At 40.8% G+C, this 14499-nt stretch overlaps 1 protein-coding gene across 5 annotated transcripts in view; it reads left to right on the forward strand.

The window, feature by feature from the left end:
* Nucleotides 1-14499, forward strand: part of PRKCE (protein kinase C epsilon) — a 507167-nt gene that overhangs the window by 155173 nt on the left and 337495 nt on the right. For all 5 annotated transcript variants that reach the window (XM_007062803.4, XM_027825224.3, XM_037895851.2 and 2 more), the window contains one exon: nucleotides 5406-5469. In XM_007062803.4, the coding sequence (XP_007062865.1) occupies nucleotides 5406-5469 (64 nt within the window). The remainder of the gene's footprint in view (nucleotides 1-5405; nucleotides 5470-14499) is intronic.

Here is a 14499-nt window from a genome sequence, read left to right on the forward strand (position 1 = left end):
GCATGATTCCCAGTATGAGTAGACAGATTTACACTAGCTCTCCCTGAGCGAGCATGCTAAAAATAGCAGTGTGGAGGTTGTGGGCTCTGGCTGTGACTCAGGCTAGCCACCAGAGCGCAGACCTGGGGGTTGGGCAGGTTTAGATTTGGGGGGCTAGCTTGAGCCGCTGCTACTGCTGCTGCGTCTGCACTGCCATTTTTAGTATGCTAGTGCGAGGTGTGCCAGCACAAGTCTGCCTGCCTGCTCTGGGAATCACATCTCCCAGCTGCATTGCAGACATATCCGAATTGACTTCAGTGAGCTTTGGGTCTGTGGCAGACGAGGTCAGCTGGAGCATTTGAACTAAGTCATTTGATGTAAATGTCTTCAAGCTGCTGGCACGAGGTGGGCTTAGTGGAAGGTACTCAATTCTAGAGTAAGTTTTCCCTCCCTTTCCGCCTCCCCCTCAGTGACCCAATAGAGGCAGAGAGTGAAATCCTGAGACCACTGAAGTCACTGACAAAACTCCCCTTGACTTCAGTGGGTCCATGATTTTCACCCTGAGCTTCTTGGCCTTTCGAAGTCAGATGAAGACCCATCTGTCTTCACAATCATTTCTGAGAGGGCAGAGACTGTTTATATGGAGAGGACTAGTTTTTGCCTGTGATAAAAGCACACATTTGACACGCGTGTGTATCCTAAGTGAAGTGGAAAGGTGCGTTTTTATAAACCTGTAAGTAAAGCTGTATCATCAGTACTGGAACATTCAATTTAACTGGTGAAATCCTTTGTTAGAAAATTACTTCAATAAATTCTCTGGGAGTAACGAACTGAGAGGAGAGGAGAGAGTTTAGAGAATAGCTGATGGAAGCTGCCTACTTGGTGGTAGAAATGAGTTCAGAGCTCAAGGCTCTGCCTTGGGCTGCCGGATGGCGGTGGGCAGGTGAGACAGAGAGAGAGAGAGAGACACACACACACACACACACTGGACAGAAAGAACACTTATTTATATCTGCTGTGACACCTTCAGCTACTCAGGAGAAATATTGACTGACTTTGGCGGGGGCAGTGTCTTGAGGTTGGGCAGGTGGGAGGGAGAGTATTGATTTTTCAAATTCAAAGGCCTTTATTGAAAGCCCAAGTAAATATTATGTGAGGCTGGTATGATGGAGCCCTAGAAGTATTTTTCTTCCAAGCAGCCATCGGTGGAGTACTATAGAAATTGTTCAGAAGCAACCATCAGCTCAGACTTCAAAGCCTGTCCTTGCACCTGTGCTTCTGATCTCCTAATATCTTGTATTTAAAAACTGCAAAAGGAGATAAATAGTATTTCAGTAGTAGCATTTTTATTCATTTTTATTTCTATTTCGGAAATTATTACAAATGTCCTCCCTAAATATTTAACACTTTACTGATATTCATGGACAACCTCTCAACCAGGCCATCCTCATCCCATGTCTGGACAAGCACCTCCTCCTTGATTTTCCTAACACCCATCTCCCCATCTCCATTCCTCCCGATGCATTCAAAGTGCAGCTGCTAAGATTACTTTCCTGGCCCATTGTTTGACCAGATCACTCCTCAGCCCCCTTTGAATCCCTCCCCTGGCTCCTTTGGTGGAAGAGCGGCAGAAACATTTGTGTGAGAAGCTATTGGATGGATTAGGCGGACGTTATTGGCAGAGTGAAGGACACTGGGGTGACCCAATAGGAGACAAGAACAGACATGCAATGAGAGGTTCCCATGTTTTGAAGGGCCTTATAGGTGAGGATGAAAAGTTGGAAACAGAAGGAGCCTCTTAAGGCTGCTCTAACTTACACCATCTGGCATGGTCCCTGAGGGACTGTCCTCCAGCTGGGGATATCAGAGCACAGTCTGGCCCACCCGTTTCCCCTGATATTCCCTAATCTCCCTTTGATGAACCCCAAGCTGGGGAGTTACATGCAGTCACCGCTCCCTCCGCACTGCCAGAGATTCCTTTGTTTTTCAGTTTACAACAAAACCATTACCAGCTACTCATCCCACTTAGCCTGAATAAGACATTTTCTCCCAAAATGTGAAGAAAATAATGTTTTAACTATTGTTGTGACTTTCCCCTCGACGCCCTCTACAATATTGTAGAACCGTGCAAATCTGCACACCACTTAATCCTCAACCAAACTGTCTCTTTCTCCCCACATCTGAGCAAAGATGCAACCCCAGCGTGAAATTTCCTATAACTAAGAGAGTGAGATATCATAAATAATTCAACCTAAACTGTAGTTGTCAAAATTAATGAGCAAAGTACATTTTGCGATCCTAGCTCTGTTGTTGTGTGTATTCACTTCCTTGCTAATTTGCAAAGATCAGGAGACCAGTGTCTCCTAGTCATTAGTGTGTATTAGCAAGATTCTAATGTAATGCATTATTCGTGACTTGAGATGCATTTTTTAGTGTTTTTAGTAGCCAAAATGTGTGACTTTAGGAAAACAAAGTTCCAAGCACTTACGGGTCTTAAGCACTCCCCTTTTCCCACTTCAGCAGATGTAGATTGGGAACTGATGACTGAGGTCTGGGGCAGTGCATAGTTGTCACCTCAGGAAGGCATTGAACCTCTGCTGGATTAGGTAGTAAGAAGTGTCAGCCCCTTACACAATGACACTTACTCCCCTCCTTCTGCTCTCCATTCCTGGCCAATACATGGTGGTAAAGGTGCCATTTTCACCTACTCCCCACTCTGTTCCTCCCACTTGCTTGTGGGGAGTTGTACTGTGCATGAATCTCTGTGATCCCAGTAGGTCCTAAATGGCCATGCAGGTAGGTGTTGGTGCAGTCTTGTACAGTCAGGAAGGAAGAGGGTAAAATATAGCCCATTATGCGTTGCTTCCAAACACACTGCTACATTCCGCTGAGATTTCAATGGAAGAGCCATTAGTTATGCTGTGTGCTCATATACTTAAATGAGACATTTTTCTTTCCTTACCTTTTCCTGAAACTATTTTAAAGTTTCAGGAAAAGAGATTTAAATCACAAAAGCCGTCTGTGTAATGTGCTGGTAGTCAGATAATCTAACATAATTAGTGAAATTCAGAGTCGATGATGAAATGTACAGTGCAATATAGTATCTATCTAGGCATTTATACTGCATTCATCATTGTGGTATCTATCTAAACCTATGCCTTCCCATATCTAGAGCCAATCGGATATACTTTTAAGAGCTCTATCTTGAAAGGTGCTGAGCATCCTCAGTTCCCATTGAAATCCATCATCATGGGAGCAAAGGGTAATCAGAATCTCACAGGACAGGGCCATAAAGTGTCACAGGTTATGTATTAATTATATGATTACTTAAGAATTCCCAGTTATCACTTTGAGGGTTGACAGGTTCTTGTCCCAAGATCAGACCCCAGTATTAAAATTACTGTGTAGTTGGGAATCCCGATGTGGACAGTTGCAACACTCACACTATGGGAATCCTTCTATATGTATAATAACTTATTAATACATTTAGCAAAGTCACAAGCACTCTAACTCTTTAAGGTAGATTGAGATGATACAGAATGTACAACTGAACATCCATATACTCACAAAAAGAAAAGGAGTACTTGTGGCACCTTAGAGACTAACCAATTTATTTGAGCGTAAGCTTTCGTGAGCTACAGCTCACTTCATCGGATGCTGTAGCTCACGAAAGCTTATGCTCAAATAAATTGGTTAGTCTCTACGGTGCCACAAGTACTCCTTTTCTTTTTGCGAATACAGACTAACACGGCTGTTACTCTGAAACCTGTCATACACTAACACCGTCCCTTGCAGAACAACCTGGAATGTTAGCCATTGTCTTCCTCATCACCATCACCTTCCTCATCATCACCAGTGGCTATCATCCTGGCACCTCCCACAGGCTACATCTCTCTCTCCTCCCACACACAGGCTGGGATACTGCTTTTATAATATGTTACTCTGACACCACTGTGTCTAATGCATAGTCAGTAGAGATCTCTCCTCTCTTCCTTATTTGTATTTCTTCACCCTACTTATGTTGGGGTCCCCTTCTCCTATATTCATTATCTCAACTTATTACCATACACATCAATTCATTGCCATGGCACTCTTGTAGTCAGATATCTGCAGATGTTAGCTCTTGTTCCTGTGGTTGGCTGGTATCATTCTGGACAAAATTCCCCTTCACACTCTATTTCCAGTTCCCCAAAACTTAGGGGTGACCATTAGGTAATTTATCCATAGTTCATGGGCCTCAAGCCTTATGCTAATGGCTGAAGCTAATGTCTTACAGGATACAGGCCTGTAGGTTCCTTGTATTACTGCTGAATATAATAAAGGCAAGCTAGCCTGATGGAATACATAACAATGAACTTCCGGACAAATGTTAACGGTAATGAAGTTGTGTGCGTTAATTCCCCATATTCTGCAACCAGAATTCATCTGTGTCTGTTCAGAAACTGAATTGGTTATAAGTGTACTTTTCTCACTGCATACCTGGCCTTAGTGTAAGTTACAGCCAAGTTATTTGGTACCACTTCCTTTTAAAATGATTTTTCAGTCCTTGGGAGAAGTAGTTAAAATGCATGGGGGAGAGTTGACAAAGCTTATTACTGTACTAAGGTAGCTTATTGGATTTGTAAAACGCAGCAGGACTGATCCTGCAGGGTCTGGAGACCCCTTGACTTCAGTGTGAGTTGAGGTTGCTTAGCACCTCATAAAGGTGCTTAGCTCTTTGCAGGGTCAGGTTTAGCGAGAGCATGATACTTGCTCTGTGAACAGTGACATGCCTTAGGGCAGTGATTGCCAAACTATTCAGGGTCATGCCTCCCCTTACCCCTGTCAGGGGCGCAGGGAGAAGAGGATGCGGACAAGAGTTAGGGGGCTGAGGCTGGGGCTGCAGCTGTGCTTCTGGGTGTGGCTGGGAGCGGGTCCAGGGCTGGAAACGGAGCTGCAGCCAGGGGCTAAGACTGGGGATGGGGCCAGGCATGGTGCCAGGAGAGAGGGCCACAGCTGTGGGCGGGGCTGGAGCAGAGCAGGATTGGGTGGCACTCCCTCCCTGCCACACCTCCTGGGCCTGGGCCACACCACACCCCTGCAAACGTTGTGCGCCCCACAGTTTGGGGACCTTTCCCTTCGGGTTTAAGAGTCAATGGAAACTTCTGTTAATGACAGGGTTCAGAGTAGCAGCCGTGTTAGTCTGTATTCGCAGAAAGAAAAGGAGTACTTGTGGCAACTTAGAGACTAACACATTTATCTGAGCATAAGCTTTCGTGAGCTACAGCTTATGCTCAAATAAATTTGTACCTCATGAAAGCTTATGCTCAAATAAATTTGTTAGTCTCCAAGGTGCCACAAATACTCCTTTTCTTCTATTAATGGTGCACACAGGAGCTCATTAAGGGAGCACCAGTCTAAGTGTTTTATTCTTTTCTCAATTACAGATTGACTTGGAGCCAGAAGGAAGAGTATATGTCATCATAGATCTTTCAGGATCTTCAGGTGAAGGTAAGACCTTTCAATGTTTTATCTTGTTCCTCCCATGAATGGTGCTTTTTAAATGGATCTATCAAGCAACTGTTGTTGGGAAAACAGTGTACCACAGTATTGCTTAACTAATCTGTACAAGATCATGTTAAAAAGAAAATGTTATCTTAATTAAGTATATGTTGTTGTATCTCTAAGGAATAGCAGTCCATGTTAGCCCTGGAATTATAGACAGACAACAATAAAAAATAAATAAGATAGTAACCAAGATGCAGTAGCTTAGAGCTGTTTAATATACCTGGAATTTATTTCCAAGTACTTATTTGTTTAGTTTTGGGGGGAAATGTGCTATAAACCAGACACTAACTGTTAAATTTGTAGAAATAGATGTTATACACATCAAGTGTTTCATCATACTAAATTATTAGTATTTTCCCCACTAAAGTATTCCCTTTCCAAGCAAAGTGCATAAGCAAAATATTTTCATAATAGAAGAGTAATGGTTGTATTGGTGAATACAGCACTTGCATATAGGCTTGGGGAAAACCCTAGAAATCAGGAAGATTGGTATTCCGTGGCAATTAAAGGTACCCTTCGGCAACTGTTTTTGCTAGGGATACTGCCAGTGGCTTCAGTGGGAGCAGGAGCAGGTCATATATGGTATGAAACTAATGTACAACAGTCCCAACAATTAAGAGTCCCAAAGCTCTTCTGTGTATCTTCTCAAACAAGCCCTTTTCCAAGATTTTAGCTGCTGAAGTGTATTTGCTGGCATGGGATCTTTCTTGGTGAGTCATTTTAAGCTGTGTTCTTTTGAATAGTTGTGTGTAATGCTGCCTGTCTAAACAGTGTCTGTTGGTTCAGATTACTCAAGGCAGGTTCATGTAGGCCCTGGCAGGAGGAGGAAGTGGGAAACAGGAGTAAGCTACAGTTGTTTTGCCTGGATCACTTAAGGGATCAACAGAAGAATGTTTTGCATGTGTCATTTTGGTGTTGCAAAAGGAATAATTGCTGTCCATGGGTAATTGCTAGTAGTTCGCAAAAGCACATACTGTACTAAAGCCCTATTTAAAAAAAAACACACCTTATTGCTTACAGCTGGTCTTACAGCCCTGTGGCCACATAGGGCATTCTTCACACTCTTCATTCTTACATATAAACTGCATACATGATGCTTTAATAATAAATGCATGCCCCCTAAGCAATTCTCACTCATGCCTAGAAAAGTTACAAGACAATCTGCTTTGTTGTTTACTCTCATAGACTGATCAGCAAGAGCAATATGTGGAACAAATTTCATGTTAGTACAAATAGCCATATTTTTTTCTTCCTTTTTAATTGCTGTGTCTAGTTTAGAGCTCATACAAGTAAGGATCTAACAGTCCATCATAGTGTATGCAGATGTTCTTCAAAGCTTCCATTCACAGTTTATCAATAAGATCTTAATTCTGAATAGGAAAAACCTCGCTATTTCAATCCTTTGTCACACACTGCCAGTGGTGCCGAATTGTCATGGGATTTTGTTTTTCTTTTTTATGTGAATGGATGTCCCTAGGCTCTTTAAACCCTTAGGAAAAAAGAAAATCCTTTTGGAGAGGTGCACAGAATATAATAGAGATGAATCTAATAGAATTCTATAGCAAAAAGAACTTTACAGAGTTGATCATTCTTTGCGAAATTCTGTTGTCTTTAAACGATCCTACAGAATTACATAAGTATATAAATTTCTCAAATAGACTATAAAACAGGGCTGTCGAGAGATTAAAAAAAATAATTAATAAATTAATTGCACTGTTAAGCAATAGTAGAATACCATTTATTTCAATAGTTTTGGATGTTTTCTACATTTTCAAATATATTGATTTCAATTATAACACAGAATGTAACAAAGTGTACAGTGCTCACTTTATATTTTTGATTACAAATATTTGCACTGTAAAAAACAAAAGAAATACTATTTTTCAATTTACCTCATACAAGTACTGTAGTGCAATCTCTTTATCATGAAAGTTGAACTTACAAATGTAGAATTATGTACAAAAAAACCCTGCATTCAAAAATAAAACAATGTAAAGCTGTAGAGCTACAAGTCCAATCAGTCCTACTTCTTGTTCAGGCAATCACTCAGACAAACAAGTTTGTTTACATTTGCAGGAGATAATGCTGCCCGCTTCTTGTTTACAAGGTCACCTGAAAGTGAGAACAGGCGTTTGTGTGGCACTGTTGTAGCTGGCATAGCAAGATATTTACATGCTAGGTGCGCTAAAGATTCATATGTCCCTTCATGCTTCAACCACTATTCCAGAGGACATGCGTCCATGCTGATGACGGGTTCTGCTTGATAACAATCTAAAGCAGTGCGGACCGATGCATGTTCATTTTCATCATCTGAGTCAGATGCCACCAGCAGAAGGTTGATTGTCTTTTTTGTTGGCTTGGGTTCTGTAGTTTCCGCATCAGAGTGTTGCTCTGTTAAGACTTCTGAAAGCATGCTCCACACCTCATCCCTCTCAGATTTTGGAAGGCACTTCAGATTCTTAAATCTTGGGTCGAGTGCTGTAGCTATCTTTAGAAATCTCACATTGGTACCTTCTTTGCTTTTCGTCAAATCTGCAGCGAAAGTGTTCTTAAAATGAACATATGCTGGGTCATCATCCGAGACTACTGTAACATGAAATATATGGCAGAATGCGGGTAAAACAGAGTAGGAGACATACAATTCTCCCCCCAAGGAGTTCAGTCACAAATTTAATTAATACATTTTTTTTAATGAGCATCATCAGCATGGATGCATGTCCTCTGGAATGATGGCCGAAGCATGAAGAGGCATATGAATCTTTAGTGCATCTGGCATGTAAATATCTTGTGACGCCAGCTACAACAGTACGGTCACTTGCTGGAGGATTCTCTGCTCCATGAAGTCTTTAAACCACGATTTGAGGACTTCAATAACTCAGACATAGATGAGAGGTTTTTGGCAGGAGTGGGTGGGTGAGATTCTGTGGCCGGCGTTGTGCAGGAGGTCGGACTAGATGATCATAATGGTCCCTTCTGACCTTAATATCTATGAATCTATGAACAGTACCATGCGGACACCTGTTCTCGCTTTCAGGTGACACTGTAATTAAGAAGTGGGCAGCATTATCTCCTGTAAATGTAAACAAACTTGTTTCTCTTAGCGATTGGCTGAACAAGAAGTTGGCCTGAGTGACTTGTAGGCTCTAAAGTTTTACATTGTTTTGTTTTTGAGTGCAGTTATGTAACAGAAAAAAATCTACATTTATACATTGCACTTTCACGGTAAAGAGATTGCACTACAGTACTTGTATGAGGTGAATTGAAAAATACTATTTCTTTTGTTTATCCTTTTTAGAGTGCAGATATTTGTAATAAAAAATAATATAAAGTGAGCACTGCACACTTTGTATTCTGTTGTAATTAAAATCGATATATTCGAAAATGTAGAAAAACTTGAAAAATATTTAATCAATTTAAATTGGTATTGTATTTTTTAACCGTGAGATTAATCATGATTAATTTTTTTAATCATCATTAATTTTTTTTAGTTAATCATGTGAGTTAACTGTGATTAATCAACAGCCCTACTATAAAATGATTCCAGAAAGTTATAGAAAGATTGTGGATTTCTCCTACAGTACTGGTCTAAAACAAATCTTACAGTAGTGATCAGGCAATGTTATGGGCTCTTACAATAGAATACTGTCATATATTTTGAAAGGAATGAGACTAGCAAACTTGATCTCATTTGTAACCAGAAACCTTGGTTTTCAACTCCAGACCCTGGAGATTAAAGGCTTGTGCATTATAACCCATTACACCACCAAGACTCTTTTTCCTAAACATCTTTAGTTCCATCCTGGACCCACAAAAATCTAATTGTCCTGCAAAGTGAATTCCAATCATCAGCTTGTTTTCCCCCATATGCTTCTTGCATTTGTATGGCACAGTACCAGTAACAGTCAGTCTTGTGCTCCTGGCAATTTCCATAACACCCCTCTGCCCCACCCACAACAAAATCAAGGAATTTACGGGCTTCGACCACTCCTTCCTCCTTTGTGGATAGAGGGGTTGAAAACATGGCAGATCCCTAGCCCAGGCCATGAGAAGGCATTTTGGCCTCTTCTCCACTATTGTCACTGGATGTTGTGGAGGTCCATGTATAGGTAACAGAATCTTCATATCAGGAGTCGGGGACCAGGCTGTGATTGGGAAGAGTGCTGGGGCAAGGGACTGAGTGTGATGGCATTGCTACTTGGATTCCTCGCCTATTCCAGAGACAAGCTGGGAATCTACAGAAAAGTTAATACAGCCAGAGGTTTTATTGACTCTTTTGTATGCCCTCTTTCTGCACCGGGGAACATCTTTTAAAGCAGGGGGAGTTCTGTCAGTGCTGCTGCACCAGAGAAGTGGTGAAGAAGGCATTTGGACTTGCCTCCAGTTAATCTCAGAGTTTTTCTGCAGGTTTTGAGGTATTCAGTGTTTTTTTTCCTTAAAGCCCCATCTCCTGGAATCGTGTTGTCTGAGAATCTCTGCTTTCATTTAAAAACAAATTTCTAGACCTCATAGTTGCAGAAAAAAGCTTGAAATTATGAGCCCTAAAGCCTCAGAAACCAGGAGGCAAATAGAAAGATTCCCAAATTTATATATATTTGTTTACAATCTTATGATTTTTAAGATAATCATTTTGTCTAGGGCTTGCTCATAAGTTCTGAACATTTGAGGTTGACAATGCTGCTCCTGAGACTTGCAAGTTTTGGCATCTGAACCATATATCCATGCTGCACTGGGGCGGGCGGGGGGAGGGGGAGAGGCGGAGAAGAAGCTCTGCCCTTGATGAAATGAACTGTTGCAGACTGTGCAGTGGGAGCAATCTGGACAGAAGAGTTTAGGATAAAATGCTGAGTGGACACTGCATTGTGGCACAAAGGTCCATATTTTCAAAGGCTAGTGTCTGTTGAGCAGCAAAATTGGTACATGTCCCCGTTGTGCTTTCAAAACCAGTCCTACACTTACATCTGCAAAATAGCTGGGCACCTAAATGCCGCTTGCATATGAAAGTGGTTGTGTTTTGTACCATATTTAGTGCATACACAAATTTGGAGGGTGAAAAGTTTTTTTTAGATGTCATTTTGGCTCATGTCATGGAACATCAAGTCCTTTTCCACATAGTTACTAAATACATGTGGGTTATTTATAACCCAGGTATCTGTGTATGAAGATATTACATTTTACAGTATTGAGCCCTGATACGGCAAAGATTTATGCATGTGCTTAAACACACCCTGAGTAGTCCCATTAAAGACAACAGTACAGGACTACTCACAGTGTGCATGCACGTAAGTCTTTGCAAGATTGGGTTCCATGTATCTGTTTAAGCCCTTCTCGAGTTCAGTGTATAAAACATACAAAAGAAACAGAGAGTCTGAATCTCTTTTATCAACTGGCCTTCAAAACTGAATTTAAACTAAATACGACAAAGCCCTCTTTGGAGATTATGGCAGTGCCAGAAAGGGTTCCCTAACATAGACTTTTCCATATAAACTTTAATGACGCATAGGAGTCAGATCAAAATTTTTGAAACACTTTTGCATGCCAGTTGTAGTTCAGATTGTCTTCTCTTGGAGCTCTGAACTACAGTGCAGGTGTAAGCAGGTGTTTCAGTGCAGGTGTAAGAAGAGTTGCACCTTGCTTGCACGCACTCTGAATTTGAGGCAGGGGCTGTAATGGCAGTGCTGACACACTGGAGTTAGAAAATCATTAGTAGGACTGGTTATGATGAGCAAACCTTACAGCCTTCAAAGAACCTGCTTTGAAGTTGCTTGTATTTGATATTAAAAGTGCTTTCTAGGGATTTTCCTCTGCCCTATGTCTTTTCTACTTCTTCTCTTTTACCTCATTTCTTCTAGGGATCTTAGAGAAGATACATGCACAAGATTAAGGGCCTCAGTTCTAATTGCAAATTCATTATGTTTTTAAGTGGTAAGGCAAATTCTCAGGTTACAGAATAAAAGAACAGCTTTGTCTTGAAAGCGTTGCCAAGTAGAACAAGAGATCATTGGCAACAGTTCTGATGAAGTGAGCTGTGGCTCACAAAAGCTTATTCTCAAATAAATTTGTTAGTCTCTAAGGTGCCACAAGTACTCCTTTTCTTTTTGCGGATACAGACTAACCCGGCTGCTACTCTGAAACCTGAGTTCTGACCTGATACACTAACCCCTACATTTGCAAAGAATTACACAGGGTTTTAGGAAAACATTTGCTGTTATTGGAAGTCATCTGACAGAGCCCTCTTTACCACTTTTAAAAGTTAAGGGGAAAGGCCCATTGCAGGTAAATAAAAAATGGCCAACCCCCCCACCCCCGCCAGGATCTAAGCACTAATTGGCTGCTGTGTCTGTCTCTGTGAGCAATAAAGTGAAGTACCTGAAAGAGAGAAAAGTACTCTGTAAGGCAGAAGTACAAATTACATAATAGTACATATTATGGCATAGATAAAGGTGCAGGCATGAATCCTGCAACTCGTAACTTGTGGGAGTAACCTTTACTCACTGACCTCAGTGGCACTGCTCATGAGGATTAGGGAATGAGCCTTACAGGCTTGGAATTACTTTCATTACCTTGAAGAGAAACTTCAAACCACGGAATAAATATTTTCATAGAACTTGCCCGACAGTTGGTTACATTCAGAGGCCCAAAATCTGCCCTCTCAGGTGCTCGCTCTGTGTTGGTTCTCCATTTTTCCATAAAATCAAGGGAACTTGACATGTTCAAAGTCAAAATAATAGATATGTAGGACTGGAAGAGACCTCAGTCGGTCACCTAGTTCCAGACCCCTGCACTCATGGCAGGACTAAGTATTATCATTCTAGACCATCCCTGACAGGTGTTTGTCCAACCTGCTCTTTAAAAATCTCCAATGGTGGAGATTCCACAACCTCCCTAGGCAATTTATTCCAGTGCTTAACTACCCTGACAGTTAGGAAGTTTTTCCTAATGTCCAACCTAAACCGCCCTTGCTGCAATTTAAGCCCATTACTTCTTGTCCTGTCCTCAGTGGATAAGAGAACATTTCATCATCCTGCTCTTTGTAACAACCTTTTGTGTACCTGTTATCATGTCCCCCTTCAGTATTCTGTTCTCCAGCCTAACCAGACCTAATTTTTTCAGTATTTCCTCGTAGTTCGTGTTTTCCAGAACTTTAATAATTTTGTTGCTCTCTTATGGACTTTCTCCAACTTGTCCATGTCTTTCCCTAAGTACTCCAATTGAGACCTTATCAGTGTTGAATAGAGTAGAAGAATTACTTCTTGTGTACAACAATACTGCTAATATATCCCAGAATGTTGTTTGCTTTTTTTTTTAACAGCATTACATGGTTGACTTATAATTAAGTTATGATCCACTAATAACCCCGAGATCCTTTTTCCGCAGTACTCCTTCGTAGGCAGTCATTTCCTATTTGGTACTGTATTTGTGAAATAGATTATTCCTTCCTAAGTGTAGTATTTTGTATTTGACCTTATTGAATTTCATCCTATTTATTTAAGATAATTTCTGCAGTTTGTTCAGATCATTTTGAATTCTAATCCTGTCCTCCAGTGCTCTTGCAACCCCTCCTAACTTGGTATCATCCACAAACTTTGGAAGTGTACTCTCTATGGCATTATCCAAATCATTTATGACGATATTGACTAGAACCAGACCCAGGAGAGATCCCTGCGGAACCCTACTCCATATGCCTTTCCAGCTTGACTGTGAACCACTGATAATTATTCTGAGTACAGTTTTCCAACTGGTTGTGCTTCCACCTTATAGTAGGTTCATCCTTGGCTGAAGAGATTGAAATCCCTGAGAGTCTGATAAATTAATACAATGGTGGTAGTGGAAACTTCCTAAAGCAGAGAAATATTTGTACATATTGAAGTGTCAAGTCATAAGTGCAGTACTATTGTAGTTTATCATGAAAGATGCATGGAAAAAAAACAAGCCCAGCAAAATAGTTCCCTAAACAACTAATACACATTCGAGTTTCCAATGAAAATCTTTAAAGTTAATCTCTCGTGGTCAAAGAGATATAGGAAGTTACTCTGGGCCTGATATAACTTCCACGGAAGTCAATGGAAGTCTTTCCATTGACTTAAGTAAGTGCTGGATTGGGCTGCATATGAACAAAATATTCAGTGCTGAAAAGTAAGGTATTTATGAAGGTATAAATATTTTGGATTACCCACCTTCATGAGATCCAGTTCAAAATGTGTTGTCACTGTTACTGCTCCAGGATGCTTTATTTCAATGCTGCATGGCACAATAGTGTCCCCTTTATTAACTGAATATCCAATAAAGGAATAAATATGAAAAAATAAACTCACTGAAAGAAAAGACTTACAACAGACCTATGTTTGTAAGGAGTCACCAGCAAGAAGTTTCTTAATACTCTTCCCATATTCTTTCACTGGATTGCACCTAGTTCTAGCATGGCTTCTTGGTATGTATCATCCCAATGTCTTACAAGAAGAACGTTCATGTTAGCTGTTGTGTATGCGCATGTGCATGCAGAATACATGACTTTGGGCCAGAATAGCTTGTGTTACAACCTTTAACTCCTGCTAATGTTCATCATTAATGGGGTGAGTGGCTAGCAGAGAAGGTTATTTCCATTCATTCTTTCTATTCTGTTGAATGGAAGAATCTTTTGAGATAAGTTACCTTATTCTTTTATTTCTTCGAGGCTGGCTGTTGTCCAAAGTCATATTGATTTTCCATATTAACCTGGTTTGACTGCAGTGTAGAGTTTATTTCTGGAGTGAAGAACATCCATTGACTGTTTTATTGAGCTATTACAGCCATGTTTTTGATCTACCCCGTGTGCTTATAAAACTTGCGGCTGAGGTTTTTTTATATCCGAAATGAGATATAAGAGCTCCAGTGTCGTCTCCGTGACTCTTGAACCAATTTCCGAGATGCAGTGAAAGTTTAAAACTTTTATCCAAGAACTGATGGTAACACAGTGAGATGAGCTGGGTGAGTCAG

Source organism: Chelonia mydas, chromosome 3 (assembly GCF_015237465.2).
Source record: "Chelonia mydas isolate rCheMyd1 chromosome 3, rCheMyd1.pri.v2, whole genome shotgun sequence".
In the NCBI taxonomy this organism is placed as follows: domain Eukaryota; kingdom Metazoa; phylum Chordata; order Testudines; family Cheloniidae; genus Chelonia; species Chelonia mydas.